At 40.1% G+C, this 27,500-nt stretch overlaps 1 protein-coding gene across 1 annotated transcript; it reads right to left on the bottom strand.

Moving 5' to 3' along the window:
* Positions 1-27,463, bottom strand: Fam210a (family with sequence similarity 210 member A). The gene is made up of 4 exons (XM_005074629.4): positions 27,231-27,463; positions 13,191-13,703; positions 5,852-5,963; positions 1-2,548 (listed from the first exon to the last, which is right to left on the bottom strand). Exons 2-4 carry the CDS (start codon positions 13,664-13,666, stop codon positions 2,315-2,317), a joined length of 822 nt encoding a protein of 273 aa, XP_005074686.1. The 5' UTR covers positions 13,667-13,703; positions 27,231-27,463; the 3' UTR covers positions 1-2,314.
* Positions 27,464-27,500: the final 37 nt, after the last annotated feature.

Raw genomic sequence — 27,500 nt, 5'->3', positions numbered from 1 at the left:
TATTTGAACTCTTAGTTTTATTATTTCACTATGGGGAGAAGGCTAACCCTAATATACATACTTTTTTTCTTTTCCCTTTGGTAAAATCCAAACAGCAACCTATTTTGCACAAAAGGCTCTCAATAGTGATGTGATACTTATTCTTTAACAAACCAAGCCTCTTACCTAATCCGTTTTCATTTGAATTTACTAATTTGCTAGGGAAATGTTTTCTGGCCATTAAAAAAAATAAATCTCAGTCACAGCTTAATTCATGACACCAACATATCCTTCAAAAGGATAAATGTGCACACAAAAGGATGGAGCTTCCTGATTTCCCTTGCAGCTATGAGAAATACAAGATCGGATGTAAATAAAATGCAGTTCAGCATATACAAAATCTATTATACATTTTGATAATTTAAGTTCACATGTTACTGTTATCTGCTATCAAACACATTGCAGGGCCTCCTACAAATTGTTTGTTGCTTGCTTTGGCAACAGCATCTTATGACATCTCTGATGCCAAATTAACAATATAACTTCTAAAATCTTAGAGCCCTTTTCATTGGATTTAAAAGCATATACAGGCAGCTCCTCATGCGCTGTAATTGGGGAGACACAACCCAGACGTAAAACTGAATGGTGGTGAGACTTGAATGACTAGGCAGAAGATATCTACTCAGGACAAGAAAGTTGCAGCCTCATGATTATTAACAGTCTTAAGAGCTCTCAAGTCACCTCCACTAGATGATACGTCCTACACACTAAGACAGGTAAAAAAAGGTTTTAGGAGAAAGAATTCTATATATCCCCACACTTAGCATGACATTCTTGGTTGTTTCAAAGGGGAGAAATGTTAGTACACCAGCATTTAGTATCTTACTGTTTTACACGCATGTTAAAGTGTGTTGTCCTGTTTATATTTGAAAGTGTGCCATCAATTGATAGCAATGCACTGAACTCTGCCTCCTTATCATGCTGCCAAAAAACAAAGGAGCAGAGACCCGTGTCAAATCCCCTCTGTAATTCTTCCAACCCAGTAGACTCCTTGCATAGCATTTTCACTAAGGTGTTTCAGTATAATGCCTGGGTGTCTCAAATGTGAAGTTATCTCCTCATTCTTTAAATCTGGCCAAACCATGCATTTGCCATGAATCTTGTCACGAAGCAGGGACTGAATAGGATAGCTATATGGAAAGGTCTCTGACATTCTCCTGATGGCATTTCAAAACCATGGCCCCCTAAAGAGGCCATTTCTTGCTCTAGTGTCAACCCAATGATTAGACCTGAAGGAAAGACCCCACACAGACAGACATTCTACAGGCATGGGACTAGCCTGACAGCCACTGATTCACTACACACTGTAAACAAGGAAGCACAGTATTTAAGCAGTAATTTTCTCTTCCAATATGAGAAATGTTAAGCATAGTTCTACTGGTACCCATGACAGACCAAAATCCCACCAGGGTTGAAGTAGTAGGAGAGATCTGAGATCAAGCCAGGTGCACCGTCCACCTGTCCTCCACAGGCCTCCACTCTCAAGCACACAGTTACAGACTCGCTCCTATCAAAATCAGCAGCGCTCTTTCAAAACTTGATATAGTTAAGAACAGTCAACTTGAGTTGCTGATACATGTGATTTCAATAGCAAAATTTATGTAAAACTTTCACTGTCCTCCAAAGATTAGCTAAAGACAGAAGTGAGCTGCATGAAAGTCTGACAGTTCAAGTGTCCAACTCAAGTTTGAAAAAGAATTTGCTTTAAAAATGTGATTTTTGACTAGCTCCAGTTAAAAACCATTTTACGGCGTCCATTTTATCACATAACCAGTATATCTTACTTATAAATGTAAGACTGGATATACAACCTTCTTCAAATAAGGTCACATGTTAACTGGTAGGTAACTTCTCCAATCTCTCACCCAGAATCTGAATGGTTAAGTTCATCGCCACAGAAGTGGGCACTTAGTGACTGTCACTCTAAGAGTGGATTGCCCAGTACACATACTGCAGGATCAGAGAGCATGAAGCAAATTTGATTCTGAGGAGATGGAACAGGAACCCTGATTAGCTACTGCTTATTGCTGCAACTCATTTAAAACTTTTATGCTGGGCTCATTTCATTTTGAAAAACATTGATTCCCTCCCCCCCTTACTGTTACTTAAAAACAAAAACAATCTTTGTTCTTTTAACTCTCAGAGGACTAATACTTTTAGCCAAAAAAAACAAAAACAAAAAACAAAAAACAAAAAAATCAAAACATGTTCTTTGCCCAGAGTCTCCAGAAGGTTAAAGGATGGGGTTTTCTGTAACATCTTATATAAGGCACCCTTATTCTACTTTTTTCTTAAAAGAAACTTTTTCTTTGGTTTCTTGTAATTTTTCAGTAAGTCTATCCTTTGTCTCCTCCATTTTCTCTGTGATGAGCTCCTTAGTCTCTTCCATTCTGTCCTGTAAATACTCCTTGACAGGTGGTGGGGTTGACATGTAGCCATGACTTCGCAAATACTTCACAGTAAAGGACGTTCCTCCCAAGGTCACTGTGTAGCGGGCAGGTGTTGCAATCTTGAGGGAAGGAAAAAAAGCAAGGAGGCAGATCAACACCGGATTATGACTACAAACAGAATTCAACTGGAATTGCAGGCTTCTTGGTGAAAACAATACTCTATCACTGTCTTTCTAACAAGGGATACTTTTTCTGCAGACTTACTTTAAAATGTCTGTCCTCAGACATTATCACTTAGGATTTCAGGGTTATCATAGACAGATAGCTGTACTGACCCCCCTAATGAATGCTAATGAGCATGGGGACAGGTCTGCCCACATGGCAGACTACAATTCTGCTAACAGTAACATGTTTCTGTGCCCTAAAATCTCTGCCATGGACTACAGACCCAGGGCTAAAATGCACCAGATCTGAAACAGCAGGAGGCTGAGCAGGCAGGCGTTGGCTGCTTCCTGGCTGGACTCACTTGGGCTGCACTCTCAGATATCTCCTTGCAATCTTTCCGTATGTGTGTCACCATCTCACTACAGGGGCAGCCCTTCTTTATTCTCATCAGAAAAGCAAGGACAGAAACCAACAGACCTGAAGCTGTGGAAGGGCTTTGAAAAACCAAATGGTCCCATGGTTCTGAGTGGCCAAACAGGGACATTACACGGCAATATTTGGAAAGCATCTCCTATGCTCTCTCTCCATTCTTGAAACTGTCCCTCTATTCCTACCAACCTATTCTCATTAGTTTAGTTTTAATGGCCCTGTGAGACCATACCACCACTAATCTGTGCACAGCCCGGGCCTACTCTAAGATGGGTCCCTCTGTCTGATTCCCATTCACTTGGTGCCAGGACCACCCTCCACATGGCTTTTCTCTGGGCACTGGCCACTTCACTCTGGCCTTTGAACAAGGTCTGTAACTCTTCACTTTCTAACTCCCATGATGGTCTGTTGAACCCCTTCCCTGAATTCAAATACACATATAGCTAATTACCTAAATCATTTACACCTGCAAATCTAACTCCATTTTAAAAGTTAGTATGCACAAAGTCAATGACCACAAGTGTCTCACTCAGACCTGCTTCTTCCAAAATTTTACTCACCACAGTTAATAACTTTGTTCTTCCAGCTACTCAGGCCAAAATGAACAGCTCTTAATTCGTTTCTTTAACATAATTTGTATGTATTTCGTTAGGAAAGCCCATTAGTTTCTTTAAAACATATCCACTATCCAACTGCTTCTGACTGCCTTTCTGGATACCCCTAGGGGGCTAACATGAGAACATGCAGCCTAGGTTTCTGCAGCAGACAACTGCATCCGATGTCTTGGTTTTCACCACGACCTAGTCTCAATATAAGCAGCTGCAGGAATTTGAGGTCATGTGCTTCAAGTTACCAATAGTTTTCTTGTAACACACAAACTCCTGATATGGCCAGACTTTCTGCCTCTCTTGCTCATTCCAGCCACAATGGCGCCTAGCTAGCCCTCTACCATCCCATAGTCCTCAAGACTTCCTCTGCTGAGACCCCAACCCACCTCAGCTCCCAGAGCTACCAGATCAATCTGTTAGCTGCTCAGAGCACCTCCCATCTGAATTTGCAATCTGGGAGGTCTGGGCTTGGGGGCTGGGGGTATGGTGGTGAACAAAACACCTCCCTATCTGGTTTATCCTTTCTTATGATGCTTATTTTTATGTGTATGAGTGTTTTGCCTGCACATATGTATGCATACTGAATGTGTGCCTGGTACCCACAGGGGTCCAAAGGAGGGTACTGCTCTTAACCATACTCCTTTTTTTCTCCTGAGACTGGTTTCTCTGTGTAGCCCTGGCTGTCCTGGAACAATAAATAGTGATCTGTCTGCCTCTGCCTCTAGAGTGCTGGGATTCAAGGTATGTGCCACCAATGCCCAGTGTATAGTCTTTTAGTCTTTCTTCTTAATACTCAGTAACATATAGTATAATTTAAATATACATTTGCCATATATATGTTCTTATGCACACATGTGTGTGCATGTATGTTTATTTTCAACCCCTCCTTTTCTGTCTCTCCAATTGCCCCCGACCCACTCTTACTCCCTAGAATCTATGCTCTATGTGGGAAGTACTTATAAGTGTTTTGCCCCCCCCCCCCCCCTTCTTTTTTAAGAAGAGGTTTCACTGTCTCAGAACTTATCACATAGATCAGGTAGACCAGGTTGACCAGGTTAGTCTTGAATTTGGAGAGCTGCTTCCTATCTCCCAAGTGCTGGAACTGAAGGTGTGCTCCACCATGCCTGGTCCAACAGTGTTTTCTTGGTCCCTGGCATGGCACTTGGCATGGCTGGATAAATCTGAGCAAACTACAGTGTGTGTGAAAGGGCATGAGGGAGCTCTGATGTGCACCCAGCTAGCTGCAGCACTCTTTCCTTATATCTATCATACCTCACTTTGGAGCACTGCCTTAAGGAAGACGGCATCTCTGCTGTTCTACTTGAGGTACATACTCCATTTCTCACTCTACAGAGGGACATGAGGGGGGGAGAAATCCACAGGGTTTGTAGGTTTCCAAATATGCTAAGCACTAATGCACCTAAGAAGTACACCAGAGATTGCAAAAACACAAACACAGGTCCCTGAATTCTAGGGAGTTCATAAGCACATAAAGAAAATACACTTAAATCAGATACTATGAAGAAAGGAGTCAGAAAAAAAAATGACTTAAACCACCACCATGTACTCTGATATATGAAGGTTAAATTTAACCTACCATACTATAAAACACTATGAATTTAATGCAAGAAAAAAGACAGCAATTAAGCTTTGAGAAAAATTACCTGAGATATCAGATCTCAGATGATTCTGGTAAAGATGACAGAAAAAAATACTACTACTGAATAATACTATTTATTCTATGTACTTTTATACAACATCATTAACACCTGCTTTCCCAAAATTTTCATTTGGATATAAATAATCATAGAATCTTATATTTTCAAATGAAAAATGAGATTAATATAGCTAAATTCCATGATATACAATGAGGCTTCCCTTCTACATTCAGGTATAAGAACTTTATATAAAGGCAACACTGTAAATACCCTGAGAAATTACAGACCCTTAAAATGAGAACACCTAAGAATTAAGCCTGAAGTGTGTCACATAAAACAGTTGGAACTGAGTTTTCACAATCCCATTTGCTAAGAAAGGATGAACTATTATAAGCGATAAAACAAATGCTAGATTTCAGTAACAAGTCAGGGCAGGAAGATGCCTAAGCCTGGCAGATTATGGCTCACCTATTTTTAAAAGCACTTCTTCCTAAAGCCATAGTTTTATCCTTGTACTTGTTCATTAGAAATACATACGTGAGTGAGTAAGCAAGGAACCCACCTTAAACATGGCATATGCTGTCAGGGCATTTCCACTTTGGGAGTTTTTCAGGATGTCTACTACACTGTCAGGTAATCCAATGAGTTCTAGGAAAGGAATAACATTCACTCCTCTGAAAAAGAAACAAAAAAGTTTAGTCAGGTATAAGCAACCCTTTAAGGACAGTATTTTCTGGAAGACTTTCTGAAAACATAGACCACATGCCATAATATATATTAAATTTTATTTGTTCAGGAGGCTAAAGCTGTAGGCTCAAGAATTGGAGGCCAGCCTGGGCTACATAGTGGGGTCCTTATCTCAAAAAAACAAAACAACAGTAATAAGCCCAAACAAGCCCAAACCAAACCAAACCAAGCTGCCACCACCACCACAACAAAAAGCAGCTGATTTTGCATTCTGTATTCTGGAAGCTTTCATTTCATCTCACCCTCACACCTTCCTTGAAGTTCAATACATAAGTAGTACTGTCATCCTTTGTCTCACATAGCCATTCAAATTAGTCTATTTAAAGAGCAGACACTTTTATTACAGTTAAACTAATGGCTTTAAGTAAACCAGGAGAGCAGGGGCAGAGCTGTTTCCCTGATCTTCATCTCCTCACCTAAATACCCTTTTCCTTAGAACACTGCAACTCACATTTCAGGATCTTAAATTCTTACCTTTAAAACTTCATCAATATTACTTCTATGCTATTAGGCAAAGGATGAATGATTCTGTGGGCTTGACAGAATCAACTACTCTTAAAGCTTGCCTTTATGCTCACTATCAGATAAAGAATATTTGTAATAGTAATTATCTGATAATAAGGTAAAGCGTAACTACAAAAAGTTGCAAGATTCCTGGGAGGGAGAGAAGGCAGAAAAGTCCCCAAGGTGGCAAGCCCTTGACTATTTTAATTGTAGTTTCCTTATTTTATTATAGCACATCATTCTAATCTTTCCTCATTATATATACCTCTACATAGCTGTATCAAGAAATCATCCACACAAACTTGTAACTATCACATTCAGGAAATTTAACACACAACAGTACATGGTTAATACAAAAAGTGTATTAGCATAAATCTGTAATTTAAAAAGCTGCCCCGGTATACTCTTTGCCTTTCCTCTTTGCAGTCTTCTTCCTGGGTGGCAAGAAGTCATGGAGACTTTTATCTGTTCAGGATAGCAAGTGGGATTGGGAGTGGGATTGTTTCCTCATGAGGAAATTCGGGTTAAATATTCTCTTACAGGGAAACCTCACAGGCTGAGCTGTCTGGTTAGCATATGGCAGCAATATATCCCTTGTCCCATCCCTGGCACTTCAAAGTGTGCCTTTTAACTACGAAGGCAGAGTCCTCAGGACACTCCATTGTAACTGTCTCTCTCCCTTGCCATTAAGAAAGGGAACTGTCAGCCGGGCGCACACCTTTAATCCCAGCACTTGGGAGGCAGAGGCAGGCGAATCTCTGTGAGTTTGAGACCAGCCTGGTCTACAGAGCGAGTTACAGGACAGCCTCCAAAACAATACAGAGAAACCCTGCCTTGAAAAACCAAAAGAAAGGGAACTGTCTGAACATACTAGAATAGTTGTATGCTATTAATTTATTTTTAATATAAAAAATTGGGCTAACTAGGGGGAAAAGTGACTTCTCTATGACACTAAGCCTGGGAGTACTCTAAGTAGATTCCACTAATCATTACCTAGAAAGATTAGTTAGCATAAAAAAAAAATAAGAAATCAGAATGGCAGAAAAAACTATTTTAAAAAGGTAAATTTCAAAATCAAACAGGAGTCCAAGATACTACCATTTATCCACATATTCAGTTTTCTTTTAAGACAAAAATAAAATCCTATTAAAGTCTCAGTATCAGACTTGGCCTTTTAATGGATTAAGTCTTTAAAATAACATCATATCATAACAAGCTAGTTTAATCTTCTAGCACAAAGATGATTACAAAATTATTTCATTATTTCCTAGTTCCAACTAAACCCAGCACATAAAATCTATGCATTTAACACGAAGATAAGTAAAGACAAAATTTGGCCAAATAAGAAAAATGAGAAAAATTTTATCATAAAGATAAGAATCTGAATCAAACCAGAAGATCTAGTGTTTGCCACTGGCTGGTCTGGCAGGAGTGTGTGCTCACTAATTGTCAGTTTACCGGCAGTTCAACAAGGTCTAAAGAACATTCACTATTTAGAGGAAGCACGGTAAACATCAGCAGAGCTGTGGTGGAGAGCAGATCTGGATGATTAGGATCCCGAGTCTATGGACACACAGCATCTGAAGGCAGGGACAACACAGTTGTTACTGAGCCATATGTGATTATACAGAATATTTATGCTTGGAAAACACAGATCTCTGTCACCTTCTGCCAGACAGCAGCAGTCAGAAATCTCAGTATAAAATACACCCATTAGCATAATTTAGTTCTGTCTGAAATAAATACATTAAGGGCTCCAGAACATTGCCGCTTAACTAAATATAGAAAGATATCTTGCTTTCAGGTTGTGGGAGTAACTATAGACGAACAGGTCAGAAATACAACAGTGATGCCAATGTCCATCCCTCCAGAAACAGTATTTTCTCCCTTTCTTTTAATAGTATGGTAACCAACCAGGAAAGAGTGTTTTCCAGTTAGAACACTCTTGAAAGAACTACAATATTTTTGTCAGCTGGATGGAAAACTGGAGCTTAATACAACCAACTTCAACTTGATAGGAAACCATTCCCATCGGAACACATACCAATTCCATTTTCAACTTGATAGGAAACCATTCCCATCGGAACACATACCAATTCCATTTTCTTCTGTCGACAAGAATATTTTCTAAGTATTACTTGTGGTTAGACCATCCACTCAAATATATGAACTTCCAATCATGTATAATCTGCACTCATTAGGACAGGCTGTCATGCTGGGCAGTAGGTGGTGGTCTGGGCATCAGCGTCCATGTTGTTTGACAGCCCTGTGGCAAGCTGTGATGTCCAAGGTGTGTTATTTTAACTCAGGTAGTCTTACCTCTATATTCTGTCTGACACAGCATTTTACAGAAAATGAGGAAAGACAAGATTATGTATTTAACAGGCAATGACAGAATCATCCCTGCTGCTTTAAGTGACCTAAAAAAATCTGAAGTACAATTAGTGCCTCCAGAATATTTAGGGTCTGCTTTTCAGTAACATAATTTATTAAAGAAGTAAGGATAACTAAAAGGAGGAAATTCTTTTTAATCTGTGTGATATTTTGATCATATTCTGACAATAACACTTGCTGGAATCAGAGGGTGGAGCTAGCTACTAGCTGACCAAAATTAACCATAAAGGATTTGGAGGACTAAGGACAGATAGGAAACAGGAAGTAGTAAGGCGGGGCAGAGAGAGGATCTCAGCCCTTTTGGGTTGAAGAAGAGGAGAGAGGAGAGAGGAGAGGTGACTGGTTGCTTCTCTGTTGCTTTTCTGATCATTAAGGTTTTTATCCTGATATCTGACTCCCAAGTTTTCATTAATAAAGAATAACTAGATCAATGCTACAAATGGCACCCATTGTGTGGTGGTGTATATTCACTTAAGGCCTAAGAAAGCTTCCCGGTGACCATGGTCTTTCAGTGCTAGCAGCATACAGAGGAGTGGTTCTTTTAAGTGGCTCTGTTATGAGCACTAGAATGGGGGCTATGAGCAGCAGGTGGTGTGCTACTAGGCAGCAGAAGATTAAGTAGAAATGCCTACCACAGCATGGACCTAGAAACTTCCCAGAGCTGGGGCAGTAAATATGGTTCCTGCCAGTACCACTGGCATGAGGCTAGGCTCCTGGGGAACCAAGGAAGGAAGAGCCAGTCACCAGAGCCACACTGCAGTAGACTAGATGTTTAAGGCTTGGTTGACACAGTCAGAGAAGCTGCAGATATGTAGAAAGCCAAGTCCAGATATAAAAACAAAACAAAACCACAAAACCCTCTAAAAAAAATACAGCATGCTTTGAAAGGTGCTTAGGTGCTCGAGAAAGCAAAGACAGATGACTTCTATCTGCTCAAACATGAAACAGAAAATCATCTCTAACTGACTTGCACACACCGCACATTCCATACTTGTCTTAATACAGATATATATGTCACCTTTAAAAGTCTGTATATTTTCAAAACAAAAGGACCAAACACCACTAAAGACAAGTAGCCTGGGCAATCCAGCTTCTCAGAATGCCACTGTTGAAGTTTCCTCAAAATTTTATAACCAGAACAACTTCAAAGCTGCTAGCTAAGATGGTCTAGCCTCAACAAAGACTACTCTAGCCAAGACTTCAGATAAGTTCTACATTTTCCCATCATACTAAACAAAAAATAATAAAGCTACCTCTCCCAGAACTTAACCATTGTCCCAGTTTTCTCAGGGTCCCCTAAAGAGCCTACTGTCCCTAGACAACAGGAAGCGGTCTAGAAAATGCAATGCTCACATTCCCAAGAGGTAGGGGTGGGTGGCTTTTGGTTACTCAGTAGGTTATGAATGTTTGTCATCATTTACAGGGGTTGGTTGCAAGCTGTTATTGGTCATAGTCAGGTAGGGAACTAAGCAAAGGAAATTAAATTCAGGGATCTCATTCTGAAAGGAAAAAGGGGGATGTAGAAATGATAGGATAAAAGCATAGATTACTGAATCTACTTTTAAACCAAAAAAAAAAAAATCAACTACTAGTCTTTTAAGGTATTGTACCTATACAGCTCATTTAACAATGTAATGTAAATTTCTAGTCCTTGAAAGTTATTATTACAAATTATTTAGGAAAATAAAGAAATGCAGACTGTTAGTCATCTATTACAATCAAACATGTAGTCATGTTAGTATGTTTTCAAGGTCAAATAGATATTATTTTAAATAGATAGATGGTCTTCAAACACTTTAGAGACCAACAGAGTAAAAAATGTTTTAATAATGTAAGGCTTTTCATGACAGTGAGAAATGTCTGCTCCTAGCTACACCCAATTAACTTCAAACAAGGTTGATGGGTATCAGAGAACCTCCATATGGAGTACTCTTTCAATGTGGCAAAGCTAGCCATTTGGGCAAGAAACTGCCCTTGCCTCTCAACTGTTGACAGTATGCTGTCCAAACTGAACAAGCAGGACACAGAAGATAAGTGACTGCTCAATTTTGCCAAGACAAGGTAGGACAGTCCTTCAAAATCCCTGCTTCACAGGAAAGAAAGTCTGTCAGATATTCTAGGTCTGTAAATCAAAGATGGATGCCCCAACACTGCAGAGGAAACTTGGGTGATGATCCAGCCAGTCAGATGTCTGTCATTTCTATTGTTTTGGAAGTTGTTTGCTCTGTACCTCCCATTTACTAAAGTAAACTTCTTGAGTATCTGATGGGGTTGAAGACTAGACAGTTATAGTTACAGTTTCCCTCGTTACCAAATTCAGAAAAGAAACTCACAAAAAGATGTGTAAAATGTGTAACGTTGAGAGACATAAAGCTTAAATTGTAGCTGGGTGGTGATGCTTCATGCCTTTAATCTCAGCACTTGGGAGGCAGAGACAGGCGGATCTCTGTGAGTTCGAGGCCAGCCTGGTCTACAGAGCAAGTTTCAGGACAGTCAGAACTGTAACACAGAAAACTCCTGTCTCGAAAAACAAAACAAAAAAACTTAAATTGTTTATCTTATAAAATGTTTTATGATTTAAAAAGACAGTTTTGGGTTGGTAAATACAAATTAGTATAGAAAGCAAATTAGGTATAATACTTTGGACTCACCAAGATAGACAATGGAGTATTTTCTTTGAATATGCCAAATGCAAATAAATGAACTGAACACTGTTAATATAATTCTTACATGTATATATTTGTATACAGTTATTGTATATAGTTTTACTATGTTAGCTAAAACCTTTACTTTTTTTTCTGTTTGTTTTTTGAGACAGGGTTTCTCTGTATTGCTTTGGAGCCTGTCCTGCAACTCTCTCTGTAGACCAGGCTGGCCTCGAACTCACAGAGATCCACCTGCCTCCTGAGTGCTGGGATTACAGGCGTGTGCCACCACTGCCTGGCTAAAACCTTCACTTTCTATTTAGAAAAAGAAGGGGGAAATGTGTGTATTTTGATTATGTCCTGACAATAAAGCTTGCTTGGAGTTAGAGGGTGGAGCTAACCACTAGCTGACCAAAATTAACCACAGAAGTTCTAGAGGGCTGAGGACAGACAGGAGACAGGAAGTAGGAAGGCTGGGCTGAGAGAGGATCTCAGCCCTTTTGGATTGAAGAAGGGTAGAAAGAGTAGGTCACTGGTTGCTTCTCTGATCATTTAGGTTCTTACCATGAAATCTGATTTTTGAGTTTTTATTGATAAAGAATAATTAGATAAATGCTACAACAGGCCTAACAGGAACCTCATATTCAATTAACTAAAGACATAAGGCATCCCCACTGAGACCAGAAACAACTGAGGGAAGACATGATCTTTGACAACACTGAACCACAAGAATCCCCAAGTGGATCAAAAAAGAAAATGTAGTATGTCTAAAGTCACATACCAGATGACTGTAAGAATACCTTCTGTCAAAAATTAGGGCAGTTCTGAGGACTTCTACGAATACTAAACATGTGCAGAAAATGTCTTTAACAAATAACATAATGCAAAGAAACAGAACAGCGTTAATTACATACTTAACCTGTTTCTCTAGAACTAAACTGAAGAACACCCCAACCTCTTGTTCCCGTCATAAATGGGAAGAACTGTACCACTTACTGTATTTGGTTGAGGAGTATATGAAGATGGCAGTTAAAAACTGAGCAAAGCACCTGTACCCATAAACAAGTGTTAGACATTCTCAATAAAACGTGAAAACAGCTACAAGTAGTTTTCCTCTCTATCAATCAAGGCATACGAGAGAGAAGGGCTGGAAAGAGAGCTCAGTGGGAAAGAGTATATGCTGTTCTTGTATAGGACCAGAGTTTAGTTCCCATCACCTACGCGGGGCAGCTCACAACGCCTGTTAACTCCAGCTCTAGAGGAATCTGATGCCTCTGGTCTCTATGCGCACCTGCATTCACATGTACATACCACCAACACAGACACACAAGCATATTAGAAATAAAATAAATCTTAAAAAAATTAAGGGCCAGTGAGATGGTTTGGTGGGTACAGGTGCCTGCCTGCACGCCTGACATGAGCTCAGTCCTGGGCACACAAGGTGGAAGGAGAAAACTAATTTCCCCAAGTTGTCCTCTGACCTCCACATGCTTGATCACACATACACATGTACAGATAATAAAAAAAAAACTACTTAAGGCTACCAGTATAAACCAGAAGACTAACATTGTGATAAAACATGGGAAGGCAGTCAACTAAGCAAAGACTTACTTTATAGCTGCATAGTAAAATGTTCCAAACCAAATACCAGAAGTTATTAGATGCACAGGAATTAAGACTTTTCCATATTGTCTAAATGTTTTCTTAAATCGCTGATAAAGACTAATAGACTTGTCTTGTAAAGGATCTGGCTCTTCCTTTTTTTCCGATGGACTTTCTCGGGATGTGGCACTGGAAGAAAAAACCCTCTTGGATAAAATATCCTGCTCCCACTGTTCCTGGAGAAGGACTCCAAGCTGCGGTGGCTGAGCATCTAACAGATTCCTTTGCTTTGGAAGGCACTGAACAGCAGGTAAATGGAGCCACTGCTTCCGAAGGTGTGGTGTCCAAACCACTCTGCATTCACCTCTACGCCCAAGTAATGGTCCTTTTCTGCTGCGGTGGTGTTCCAAGGACCTGGCTTTCTGTGGTTCCAAGAATGTCCTGAGTGCCAGCTGAGACATAGTCCGTGGTACCTTCCATTGCATTTTGAAGGATGGTGATGAATTCCAGCTTCTATAGAGACTAGATTTAGAAAAATTATTGTATTATATATAGATTTCCATTTTAAGTCAAACTACTTAAAAATTAACCATAGTCCATTAGAAACAAAAGGACAGGCAAACTGATACATAATCTGCAGGAAATATAGTAAGGTATATAGTTTAAGGCACGGGGATTTTAACATTTCATAAACTATATTCTTTAAACACAAGCAGTCTGCTTTGCAGACATCATGGAGTGTAACATTAACAAGCTCTTTCACCACCCAAAATGGATGTTTATTTTGGGGACATAATTCCATGTACTCTGCCTAAGTCAACAAAAAAAATGATGACACTTTCACAGGGTTCCTACAGATCATGTGCTGTTTCTGATATAAAGCTACTCTATAAATACATTAAATTCACAAGTGTTAAGGTTTGCATAGCTGTGATCAGTGCCATCTATTCTATAATAGCCTTTAAAAAAGTAATAATAAAGTTGTAAATCACACACATTATTGATGATGATAAGAAACAGCCTGGTATTTTGTCTACTTTCCCCCCTATATCAAGAGGAGAGAAAGAGTGTCAGAAACCCTGAAACTGGAGATACAGACAGGTGTGAGTTGCTATGTTGGTGCTGGGAATTAAACCTGGGTCCTCTAGAATACCAGTCAGCGCTCTTACCTGCTAAGTCATCTCATATGGAAGGCCCCAGGAAGGAAAATAGTTAAGATCTCCTGGGTAAACTGGGAGGGAGAATATTAGAGAGCAGATGGGAGATGGGAACATGAGGGATCAAGAAGACTGAGTTGGGAGAGGGGTAGAGGGAGAGAGCAACTAAAGAGCTATCTTGATAGAGGGAGTCATTATGGGGCTAGGAAGAAACCTGGTGCTAGAGAAATTCTCAGAATCCACAAGGAGGACCCCAGCTAAGACTCCTAGGATATAGTGAGAAGATGTCTGAAAAGGGCCTTCCCCTCTAATCAGATTAGTGACTACCCTAATTGTCATCATAGAACCTACATCCAGTAACTCTTGGAAGCAGATACAGTAACCCACGGCTCCCAGAGTCAAGCTGAAGAGAGGGAGGAGGGATCATATAACAAGGAAGGTCAAGAGCATAATGGTGAAAATAACAGAGACAGCTGACCCGAGCTAGTAGGAGCTCATGGACTATGGACTTCTGGGGAACCTGCATGGGACCAAACTAGGCCCTCTGAATGTGGGTGACAGCCATGTGGCTTGATCTGTTGGGGGGACCCTGGCAGTGGGACCAGGACCTATCCTAAGTGTATGAACCAGCTTTTTGGAGCCAATTCCCTTACTCAGTCTTGATACAGAGGGAAGGGGCTTGGGCCTGCCTCAGCTTGATATGCCAGACTCTGGTGACTCTCCAAGGAAGGCCTCACCCCTCTGAGAAGTGGATGGGGAAATGGGAAGAGGGGGAAGGAGGTGGCTAAAGGGGAGGGGGAAACTGTGGCTGGTATGTAAAATGAAAAATACATTTTTGTTTTTCAGTAAAAAGAGAAGTGAAAAAGAAAAAGATTCTCATGACCTGACCTGGTACTCGTGTTGACTCAGAGTGACGAGGTACTTGGGAGGCAGTAGGATCACAAGACGGGGGCCAGTCTGGGTTACAAAAGGTGATCCTGTCTAAAAACACTCAAGGGGCTGAAGAGATGACTCAGCAGTTAAGAGCACTTGCTGCTATTCCAGAGGGCCTGGGTTCAGTTCCCAGCATCTACAGCAGGCAGCTTACAGCCCTCGATAATTCCTGCTCCAGGGGATTCAACATCCTCTTCTGGACACACAGACAATCATGCCAAGATATTAACCTCCCCTCACTTCACTGAAAAAGAATGTGGACTTCAGAAAAAGACAGACCTTAACTTAATCAAGAATATTTTTGAGCAAATTATTTAGCCTCTTTAAATGCATATTTCTCAGCAATAGATGGAATTATAAGAACTACTAACATACAGTCCTTATTCTATCCCAGAAATTTATTTCTAACATTGTGAAAACAGATTATTTTATATTTTAAATTGTATTATTACTAAGAGCCAGCAAGAGTTCAATAAAAAACCTAGTAGCTCCTAATACCTACTTTTACATTAAAGCTCATTATCTGGAGTAGACAGTTGACACAGAAAGCAAAATCTGTCACGATAGAAAAACTTTTATTAGCGAATTATCCAGCTTTTAAGATCAAGCCTAACTTAGCTCTTCTCTAATAATATCACTTCCTCCCAGGCTCTTACAGATAACCCTACATCAAGTAGTACATGGTAAGTGAAAATTCCATTGTATCCTCCTTCATAAAGGGTACTGCTTGTGAGCTGCAGTGGGTCCCTGTTCATTTCCTACCATCCCAGGGGATCCATAGGCAGCATTCCATAGCATTAATGCCCACCCCTCCCAAGGCTGCTAAAACTAAGCCTGATCCTGTAAATAAGTTCAACATAGTTATTGCATATTTTTTGAGCACTTCTTTGCACTGCTTCTGTAGTCGAAATATAATAAAGTTAACTTCAAGTATCTGGCTTGTGTATATTTGTCAGAATTCTGAATTTAAACTTTTCTAGTGGAGTTTATTCTCTTCGTGTCTCTGTATTGTCCTTTGTGTTTTGTGCCATGTGACTTTATAGATCCTATCTATCTTCCACTTAATTTTCTAAAGACTTATTTGTATATCAACGTGTATTTGTGTATACCTATGGGAGCCAGAAAACTGTGTCATAGTGATGAAGTCACTGTATCAATTTGTGTGTGTGTGTGTGTGTGTGTGTGTGTGTTGGGGAAGTGGCAGTGTGCAAGTGATAACCACCGGTGCTTACGTAACAGTCAAGATGTGGAGGGAAATGAGGGGATAACGAAAACATGGGACACACACACACACACACACACACACACACACACACACACACGAGCTAGAGAGAGAGGGGGGGTGCAAAAAAACATATGAAACTGGAGGACATACCATTAAGTGAAAGAGGCCAGATACAGAAAGACAAATACTCATGTTCTTTCTCATATGTAAATGTTAGAAATATAAATTTGAATGTAGAATAGTGACTACTGAGTTTGGGAAGGGTGTGAAGAGGAATAACAGAATAACAGAGGGAAGTTAGATGATGGATATCCAAACACAGGGATAAGTTTTTGTGTTCTATAGCACAGTGGGAGTCAACTATAGTTTATAGTAACCAATCACTTTCAAGAAATGCTGGCCAGAAAAGAAAGGAAGGAAGGAAGGAAAGGAAGGAGAGAAATGCTAATCACCTTGATTTGATCAGGATATCATGTGTTCATTCCTTTAAATGTCACAATGTACTGTACTTCATAACTCTTTACAATTACTGTGGTAATATGTGGTTATATATTGTTTTTGATCTAATAAAGCCACTGAAGATCAGAATTCAATACTAGCCATAGTCACAGAAGCTGGGCAGTGGTGACACACACCTTTAGTCCCAGAACTCAGGAGACAGATGCAGATGGATTTCTCTGAGTTCAAGGCCACCCAGGTCTACATGAGTGTGAATCAGTCTAAAAGAGAAACAGAGCTCACACCTTTAATTCTAGCACTAGAGATATATACAAGAAGGAGCTCAGGGTTTTATGTGGGACTCCGTATTCAGTCTCAGGGCAATTAGTCTCCAGTCACAGTGAGGACAGGATCTCCCAGCTCTTTGGTGGTTTGGTTGCTTTGCTTTTCTGATCTTCATGAATATGTGTCTCTGGGTTTTTATTATTCATGCTAAACTAATAACAAATTAAGCTTGACATTCATGTCAGAGATATATACAAAGCCTTCAACACTGCAGAAGGTCTGGATATTTGTGCTCCCTGCATAGGAAATCCTAACTTTAAAGGTAGTAAGTAGTATTAGGATGTGGGTCTTTAAACTGACTGGTCAAAGGACCAGAGACCTCAAAACTGGAATAAGTACCCTTATAAAAGAGACTCCACAGAGTTTATCAGACCATTACCATGTAGACTGACATGGAAAAATGATTATGTAGGAACCATGTATGGGATCCATCCAAACATAAATGCCTGCGTCTTCATCTTGAACTCCCATTTCCAGAACTGGGAAAAATCAATTTCCATTGTTTATAAACTATCTAGCTAATAGTATTTCATTATAGCAGTTTTAATTCACAAAGACAACACAGTCTCCCCAAGAAAATTATCTTAATAGGAGAAAGGAAACAAACAAATAACTTTGAAATACCAGTTATAGCATTGAAAGGCCAACAGCAGTATGTTCTGCTGCGAAAGCAGACGGTACAATGGACTTGGGCCATATAAGTCAACCTCTGGGACACTTTATCTTGGTACTGTTCACTTTCTGTAGCTCTGCCTTTCACTGTTAAGAGTCTAGCTATGTGAACCTCCAAAATACTCAAGTCTTGAATACTGACTTGGTCATATTCCCATCTCTACTGGCAAGTTTAAACTGCAGTTATAAGAAAACTTTCCTTACAGAACAGCTTTAAATTCTAAAGAAGTTTTTCCTTCTTTCTCTAAGTTTTACCTTCTTAATGTTACGGTCATTAACTTTCTAGTGTGCAATTTTAACTTCTACTGTTCTTGTATGGTGTATGTATAGAACATATGTAGCAATAAGGAAAATAACACTTTGCATACCATGGGTAAAATGGCACTTTGTCACTTTTGGTTGCATTTTATTCACGTTTTCACGATATATTCCTTATTATGCCTGTTACTGACTGTTTTAATGCCTTTTAACTTCAAAATACATCTTAAACTACAATTGATACCAGCACCACCCTATGTGTAATATATGTATGTATATAATCTGAATGTCTGAAGATATGAATAGCACAAACACATCCGTGGTTCCTGAAAACAGCACTTGGGTGATGTCCTAGTTAGGGCCACTATTGCTGTGATGAAACCCCAAGACTAAAAGCAAGTTGGGAAGGAAAGGGTTTATTTAGCTTACACTTCAACATCATAGTCCATTATTGAAGGAACGCAGGATAAGAACTCAAGCAGGAGCTGACTGATGCAGGAGGCAGGAGCTGATTGATGCAGAGGACATGGAGGAGTGCTGCTTACTGGCTTGGTCAGCCTGTTTTCTTATAGAATCCAGGACCACCAGTCTAGGAATGGCACCACCCACAATGGACTGGGCGCTTCCCCAACAATCACTAATTAATTAAGAAAATGCCCAACAGGCTTGCTCACAGGCAGATCTTATGGAGGCATTTTCTCAATGGAGGCTCCTTCTGCTCTGATGACTAGCTGTGTCAAGTTGATATACTAGCCAGCACAGGTGAGTATACAGATGATCAGATGGTATCTCAGGTCAAAGCTGCACCTCTTTCCTGTGCTAAGAGTCAAAGGGAATTAGGTTTGCAGTCCTTCCTTTACCTCCTACACCAGAGCCCTCTACTGTTTCAGTAGTCAGCATCAGCAAAGTCCCATGGAGCATTTAGTGAGCATTCCTTGTTGCTAGCATTACTGCTGTAAACTTTACTCTAACCCTCTAGGAGATGGACCAGAGTGCCTTATTTTCTGTTCTATCTCTTGGGTACCTACAATATACCCAAGCAAAGCAGTCATAAAACTGTCCTGTGTCAATTTACTCTAAATTAAAACATTCATTCCTGGATGGAGAAAACACATAAGTCCCAGACAGATTCATGGGAACCCTCACTAAGACAGACTTGGGTAGAACTGTTTCTTTGGTCTGTCTCCCTAGGAAAAGTCATGAAACTAAACTAAATGAATATGAATGTGTTTTTTACTGACCAAGCACTGGACAGTACACAGAGCTGTAATCCTTTAGCATGAAGAACAAATTTGTATAAACATATGGTCACCACCTTCAAGTAGTTTACAATTTAATTATAAAAAGGTAAATATTCCAAGATTTGAGGTACACTCATCGAGCATGGGTCATAAGCCTACTAGATATTAAGGAAGAAAACAAAACAAAAACATAGAAACAAACAGCAAAACAAAAATCAGAAAATACTGTGAACTCTAGTGCTAAGGTGATGATTATTCAGGATACATCTGAAAGGGTAACTCAGACACAATGGAAAGAAAGAAAGTTATTCTCATTCAGGCAGAAGTGGGAGGTGGAATACAGAGAATCGATATGTAAAGATCTTTTCCAAGGTGTTATTTTTGACTTGTGGCTATAGAATTTGTCTATAGTTCTGCACTGATTTTTGAGACCATGGAGAGGCAAAACATTACAGCAGGACGAGCATATGAAAGTGTCTACCTGTAGTAGACAGGAAGCAAAGAAAATGAGACATGGAGACCAGGCCCAACCTTCAAAGGTTTTCTCACACTGACCTACTACTTTCTTACTGGAGGTTTCTACCACCTTCCCAAAATAGCGCCACCTTCTGGGCATCAAGCACTCTGCTCCTGAGCCTGTGTAGGACATTTCATACTCCAATCGTAACCAAGGGCAGTGAGAATGAAAGTTGGCATTGCAGTTCAGAATTGTAATGCTTTTAAGGAATTACAAGAGACTTTGAATTTGTAAGGAACAAAGTGCAATCATGAATACTATGCTAAAGGCAGCACTTAGATAAGGAAATGGCAGAATGGGGAAAGTGAACTTGTGGTTCTTGAAACTAGATTTTATTTGTAGAGATCTGTCCTAAACAATTACCTAACCATCCAGTCTTTGACCTTTGAGTTTTGTACATAGGAACCTGCTGACAACAAAACAGAATGACTTTAATTTAGAATTCTAGGTTACTGTTTTTTTTTATTGCATGAAATAGCATCTTATTTGCTATCAGTCTGTTTATAGACAGTTACTCAAATTATTAGACTGAAGAGACAGATAAGAAATAATTTTCATTTTGAAAAACCAGAACTGATGTAATCATTTACTTAAATCTAAAAAACTTAAGTTTCCAATTTTAATACATCATAGACAGCATTCTATTACATAAAACTTAAAAATCTATAAGCAGCATCTATAAGCAGAATTTCTGTATTAGTATTTTATGGCACTTAATACTAAGTTATTCAGCTCTAATTCTACTTGAACAGAGCTTCAGAATTCAGAAAAGAGGACACCAAGCATATAGGGGTGTTCTAAGGAAAGCAAGGCTGTGTGAGGATTATCACCATGGCTGTAATACCACTACAATGTCATCTTTATTTCAAAGTTCAAGGGCCAATACCAAAGTGTTATCATCTGGGAGTACTGGATAATAAAATAATTTTATACTTTTCAACAGAAAAGGGGCTTTAAAAAACCCAGTAATTTTAAAAGTATTCCAAATATTGTGTCCCTCTGAGGCTAAATATTTAGATAAAAGCTTCAAGTGAACAACTCAGAGCAGCTCTGTCAGTAGTTTTCTGTAACAATGGCAATATTCTACATTCATTACATACAATAAGGCAGGCTAGCCAACACTTGGAGTCTGACTAGTGTGACTTAAAAACTCAAAAATTTCAGCTTTACTTAAAAATTTTAAAAAAGACAATAGGTACAGATTCCTGGAGCTACTGTAGGTAGAAAATTTCAGAGAATAACTAAAAACTAAATACTATGTTAACTGAACTACTTGGCTCGTCAATGTAATGAATGCTATTAGTTGTCTACTCAGGACACCTTTAGAAGCCCCATTTAGTAGTTTTATTAACTTTTCCCCAGCTCCAATATTGAATCTGATTTAACTCTACATGGGGAGGGGGGACCAGCAAGATGATTCCTAAAGGTTCCAGAGTTTGATCTCTGGAACCAACAGAGTGCAAGGAGTGAGCCTTGCATATTACCTTGCTTATGCATCCAGTGGTTCACATGCTCACATGCAAGGGTACACATACGCATACACACAAAATGTGGGAAAAGTAACAGTCCCTGGGTTTTTATGACTGTTATTAGTTCAGAGTGGGCTTGTGACAGAGCAGTTTCTACCTAAACACGTACAACAGACACTACAGAAAGCTCGGCAGCTCTTCAGTATCCAGCCTTGGAGCCAACCTGACATGTAAGGCAGAGCTAGAGCTCTGGAGCGAAAAAGTGTTTCCTTGCCTTATAAACGTTTTATTACTGTCATTTTCCTACTGCTAGAGTCAACTTTAGGTCCATTTGTGCTACCTGAAGTGGAATGTAATTCACTCATAAAGTCAAGTGTGTGCAAAAGCTACCATCTATCTCTCTGAGGTGCTCCAAGTTCACAAAATTGCCCTATGTTTGGCTTTCTTCCTCATGCTGAACTCTTTAAGCAATATATATGGTAGGAAGTCTTTTACAAATGATCTGACTAAAGATCAGTTTTAAATGAGATTAATGCCACTTGATGCCTGAATTCTGAATTCCACCCGTGCTTATAGAATGATTTTAGTTTACACTAGTACAACTATGTTGTATATACACTGTGGAGAAAAAGGAAAATACAAAATGTTTACAAATCTACTATCCAAAATTTGTTTAAAAGAAAGGGTACAGAGGTCACACAGAGATATATTCTGAATTACAGGCTAAAGAACAACAACAACAAAAACCCATATACCAGTGAGTCTTTTGATATCATACAAAAGTTAACAGATTTGTATGAAAATTAGCAGGTGTCAGTGCACTAGACGATCACATCTCAAAAACTGCTTGGTTGGTTCAAGAAAAAAATTTAGGCCGGGCGGTGGTGGCGCACGCCTTTAATCCCAGCATTCGGGAGGCAGAGGCAGGCAGATCTCTGTGAGTTCGAGGCCAGGCTGGACCGACAGGCCCCAAAACAATACAGAGAAACCCTGTCTCATAAAAACAAAAAAAGAAAAAAATTTAGGTAGTATATAGGGTGTAAGAGTTTCCTAAGTAGGAATGGTACTCTTGGAAGCTAGACATCGATACAGGTTCTTGCTTTATCATTCATGTTAAGAATTATTCTGAAAACAAACAAAAAAGGTCAGGATTGAAGATTCTACTTTTGTTCCCAAATACTCTAGTGACTCAGTTTCCTACTGCACATCTCACTCACCCCTCTTTATAAACACTTCATAAATTTCCTCTGGTAAATATCAACAGTTATACACCACAAACTCCTCTGTGACCAAAATATACTCCATTTCTGTCACTTCTTCTAGACTATCATCATTGCAAAGTCTACCCCATCATGTGGTCCTACCTCCAGTTAACTTTCAGCTAGGGAATTACAATGACATGGGGGAAAGCCTGGGAGATGGATGAGGCTACGCTCCTGGGACCTTGTCTGTTTTGACTACTGAGAAAGGCAGAAAAAAGAGAATGATGAATACATGCTGCTGGTCATTTTCCTTTCTCCATTATATAGACAAGGGTTCCAGCAAGAGAATGGTCCACAGTAGACCAGTCTTCCCAACTCAATTAATTAAGTAATGTAATTAAGACAATCAGCTACTGCATAACCAAAGACCCATGTCCCAAGTGATTCTAGATCCTGTCAAGTTGACAACAATAACCATCATGGCTTCCTTATTGGATATGTATTTCTGTGTACAAACTTTTGATATCTGTCTGTCTCTCTCATTTCCCTTTCCTTTCTTTTCAAGACTGGCTCTCCCATAGAGCATAAGCTGGCCTGGGTTTGGGGTTATCCTGGCTTCAGTCTTCTGAAGGCAGGATCGTTTTAGTTTGTCTGGATTCATGTTTCTCTTTCTCTTCTCAGTCTACATGTATGCTCACACATGTGCATGCTCACTTGCACACAATGCAAACATGCATATACATAGGCATATACACCACACTCACACACTCATGAAAATGGGAAAAACACATAAACAACATGTCAAATAAAAAATCCAGTGGAAATCCTCATCAATAAAACAGATCAAATGAAGATAGAACATTGGGTCCTGCAAACAAGGTAGATGAATTACAATAGTCAAACATAATAAAAAGGCAGAACACGTGAGACCTATGGGACAACATCAAAAATTCAAGGTGGAAGGGCAAAAATCAACACCCAAGGCTGTCCGATGATGTCCACATGGCCACACTCATAATCAACACAAACACAGATACCTATGTAACACACATACACACCCCTCCAAAATATATAAAAAAGAAAAAATAGCAAATATTGCTGTTTGTAGAAAAGTGAATCTTTATACACTGCTAATGAGAATGTAAATCAATTCAGGCAATGTAAAAACAAAAAACAAACTAAAAACAGAACTGCCATATTGATTTAGTGATACCACACTGGCAATATATACAAAGAAATACAAACCAATATACTACAAAGATACCTCCACATTCATGTTTACTGCATTACTACTCACAACAGTCAACTTCTGGAATGAGCCTAAGTGTACATTAACAGATAAACGGCTGGAGGAAATGTGGTACATATACAAAATAGTTTTATTTAACCACAAAAAAAAAAAAAAGAAACTATGGCAGGGGTGGGTGGCATTGAGGAGACTGTCAGTGGGTAAAGTGTTTGCCTGCATTTGTGAAGACCTGAGTTAGACTTTTGCCAGAGGTCTTGCAAAAGCCAGGCACAATGGTGCTCGTCTCTAATCCCAGTGCCCTTACAAAGAGATGGAAGAACACAGGAGACTGCGAAAGTTCAGGCCACTCAACAACAAAGAGACCATGTCTCCAACAAGGTGGGAGACAAGTTTATATCTGTCTTTCACACTCCTACCTGCACTCACATACACACCATAAATACTTCTCTCTCTCTCTCTCTCTCTCTCTCTCTCTCTCTCTCTCTCTCTCTCTCTCACACACACACACACACACACACACACACACACACACACACACGAAATACTGATATTTGTCTGGAAATGGTACAACTGAAGATCACACTATGTTAAGGGGAAAAAGCCTGACCAAGCAAATATTGCTGATTTCTCTCATAGGTGGATCCCAGCTTTTACTTTTACTGATAAAAGCATTTACATATGTAAACAAGTATGTGGGAGTATCTTAGAAAAGGAAGGAGACAAGTGGTAGGGGGAGAAAGTGGAGGATTTAAAGATGGAGTAAATATGATCAAACATATACTTAAAAATCATAATGGCAATGATTTTACATACATACATACATACATACATACATACATACATACATACTGGTTTTTCAAGACAGGATTTCTCTGTGTAACAGAGTTCTGACTGTCCTGTAACTTACTCTGTAGACCAGGCTGGCCTTGAACTCACAGAGATCCACCTGCCTCTGCCTCCCAAGAGTTGAGATTAAAGGTTTGTGCCACAATGCCCAGCTAATAAAAATATTTTTATAGTCACCTCCAGAATCAGTACAAAACCCACAGCAATAGAACACCAGCAAGTCAGACACAAGCTTGAAACATTTGTAACTCCATTTGTAACTGAGTTAAAATAACCCTATTGACAATAATCAGCTTAAAAATCAGAAGATAACTACATCTTCAGAACACTGTAACAAACACTGAGATCAGTATGTGATTAAATATTAGGTACTAATAGGCTGAGTTAACATATACTAGCTATCACACTTAGATTCAATTAAATATTCCTTTCAACTCTAGAAAAAGTCTTTTTAAAAGAATTTTTTCCTGCTTTGAAGAGCTGTAAACTCTCGGCTGGGCTGACACAGCTAAGCAGGGGAACTGTCACTTTTTGGAGTGACTATTTAGAGAAACTAAACAAAACTCTTTACATCTCTGTCCCCACAGAACAAGATCATTCTTAAGTAGATCCAACATCTTATCTATCTTTTAGAAATAATGTTTCAATAACTGCATTCAATTTAAAAACAGAAACCACACATTAACAGTGCACCTGATTTATTCCTGCTTCCTTATAAATGGTTTCAAACAAATTCTGTTGCATTTGAAAAGATAATTTTTTTTCTTAGAGATTCAGTCACTCATTAAATATGTGCTATGAAGTAGGTGCTGTGTAAGGAATCTGAGCTAGTCACCGAGGAACATCATGGTTCCAGTCTGGGCAGAACTAATTATCTGGCAAAGGAACACCCTCAGCCAGCTGTTTTTCTCTCTGAACGTGATAACTGGAGTGTTAAGAATTGTGAAAATAGTTTTGAAAGTCTGTGTGTCCGGCAACTTTCGGATCTTCTAGGAGATCCTGTCTGATTAGCAGCACGGAGGTCCTCCTGAGTCCAAATCCTGGTTCTACCATTGAGACTGACCTTGGCAAACACACTTAATCCTCATCTGTAAAACAAAAATAATTCTAACTGCCCTACTGGGTTACACAAGAAAATGAGCAAGGGATGTGTGAAACAGAAAATATAAAAGTAGTAGCTCTTATTTTAACCCCATTTCCAGAAAACCAGACAGCACTCAGACAATAATAGGGACAAAGGTAACTCTTAGAACATTTTTATCTGGCACATAGAGTTCCTCCCTACTTTAACAGTCATTTTACTTGAGTCAAATTCTACAAAGAGATAAAGCTGTGGGGATTGTATAAACAAGGAGTTAAGAGGCTTTAAACTCATTTACGAGAAAAATTTAAGACATGTGTGGCTGGGGTCTGCTTGCAATGCCAGCATTAGGAAGGCCTGACATTGGAGGATCATGAGTTTAAGTCCAGCCTGGGCTACATAACGAAATTCTGTCTTTAAAGTTTTTTTTTGAAGTCAAAATTAGACTCTTTTTTTTCCCTCTAAGATGACAATAGCAATTATCTGGGGGAAAAAACAACAAAACAAAAAACTCAAATCATCGGATCCCACAAACTCGAATGCTTCATTCATTATGCACACAGCACTTTGGGGCTCTAGGAGCCACAAGACCTTTGCATTTTTCCACACTCATGAACGAAAATTAACTCTTAACCTGGATAATGGCATATAATAAAATACACAATCTCAGTTATCTGAAACTGATTTCCCATACTTGTAAAAAGTAAGCCGTTTAGTTCAACGTTAATAAAGGAGTCAACAACCTCAGAAGGGCTAATGTCCACAACCTGCAAGCGTGAGGTGCATACTGCAAACTTGCCTACACCAAGGTCAGGTTATTAAAAGTGCCCACAAAACAAATAGGCAGACGAGCAGAGCACACTTTCAAAGCTGCTTGGGATGGATCAAATTTGCTGAAGAGTAATTCAGGATACCCTGCAAATCTGATTGCGGTTTTTTTCCCACCACTTTGATGGAGGGATGGTGAGGCACTCCACAGGTAGAATCTACTACGCTCTGACCCTCAGGTTGAGGTGAAAGCCTGTAACGGTATGCCTCCCTGCAGAGTCTGGCCTGACTACAAACAAGGCGATAAGAAACGGCCCGTCACTCCCAAAGGTGAAGCTGTTGGTTGTTTTTGAAAGGACACCCCAACTAGGAAGGACGGAAGTGCAAGGCGTTAAGGATCCTGACGCAAGAGGAGTAAAGCGGCAGCAGGAGCGAGGGCTGCCAGCGCTCCCGAAGGACCTAGGACAGGGGTGACCTCTTTCGACCGGCTCCGGCGGCGGGGTCTGGAGTGCTGACGACTCCCGCCTGCAGGAGGGAGGCCGCCACACGCCGTGCGCGCCCCGCTGCCGTCAGACACACGCCCGCCCGCGGTGAAGGTGCCCTCTGGCCCCCTCCCGAAGCCCCACTGCGAACATGGACCCAGGCTACCTCTCAGGATCTGGGCGGGGGGGTCTCCACGGAATCCCGCCGCACGGGCCGGAAGGAGCTGCCTCGGCCAGGCGACCCGGCCAAGCGGTGGAGAAGGGCGCGGTGTCGCAGGACCCAAGCGAACGCTAGGCCTCCACCGCCCAGGCCAGCCGCGCCCACTAGCAACAACGTGCTCCGACCCTCCGTGCCCGCTCGCAGGTCCCCAGGCACGCCACCGCGCGAGGAACCATGGGACTCGTAGTTCCGGCGCAGCGGAAGCCACGCCCCAAG

Source organism: Mesocricetus auratus, unplaced genomic scaffold, assembly GCF_017639785.1.
Source record: "Mesocricetus auratus isolate SY011 unplaced genomic scaffold, BCM_Maur_2.0 Super-Scaffold_6730, whole genome shotgun sequence".
NCBI classification, from domain to species: Eukaryota; Metazoa; Chordata; class Mammalia; order Rodentia; family Cricetidae; genus Mesocricetus; species Mesocricetus auratus.
The sequence above is the reverse complement of the archived record's forward strand: the minus strand, read 5'-3'. Positions and strand labels throughout refer to the sequence as shown.

Excerpts from the sequence above, each read along its gene's own strand:
- Fam210a (XM_005074629.4), bottom strand. The coding sequence starts at position 13,666 with ATGCAATGGAAGGTACCACGGACTATGTCTCAGCTGGCACTCAGGACA. Across the intron at positions 5,964-13,190 it reads TTTTACTATGCAGCTATAAA|AGGAGTGAATGTTATTCCTT; the intron begins GTAAGTCTTTGC and ends TTTCTTTTTCAG. Across the intron at positions 2,549-5,851 it reads CAGCATATGCCATGTTTAAG|ATTGCAACACCTGCCCGCTA; the intron begins GTGGGTTCCTTG and ends CCTTCCCTCAAG.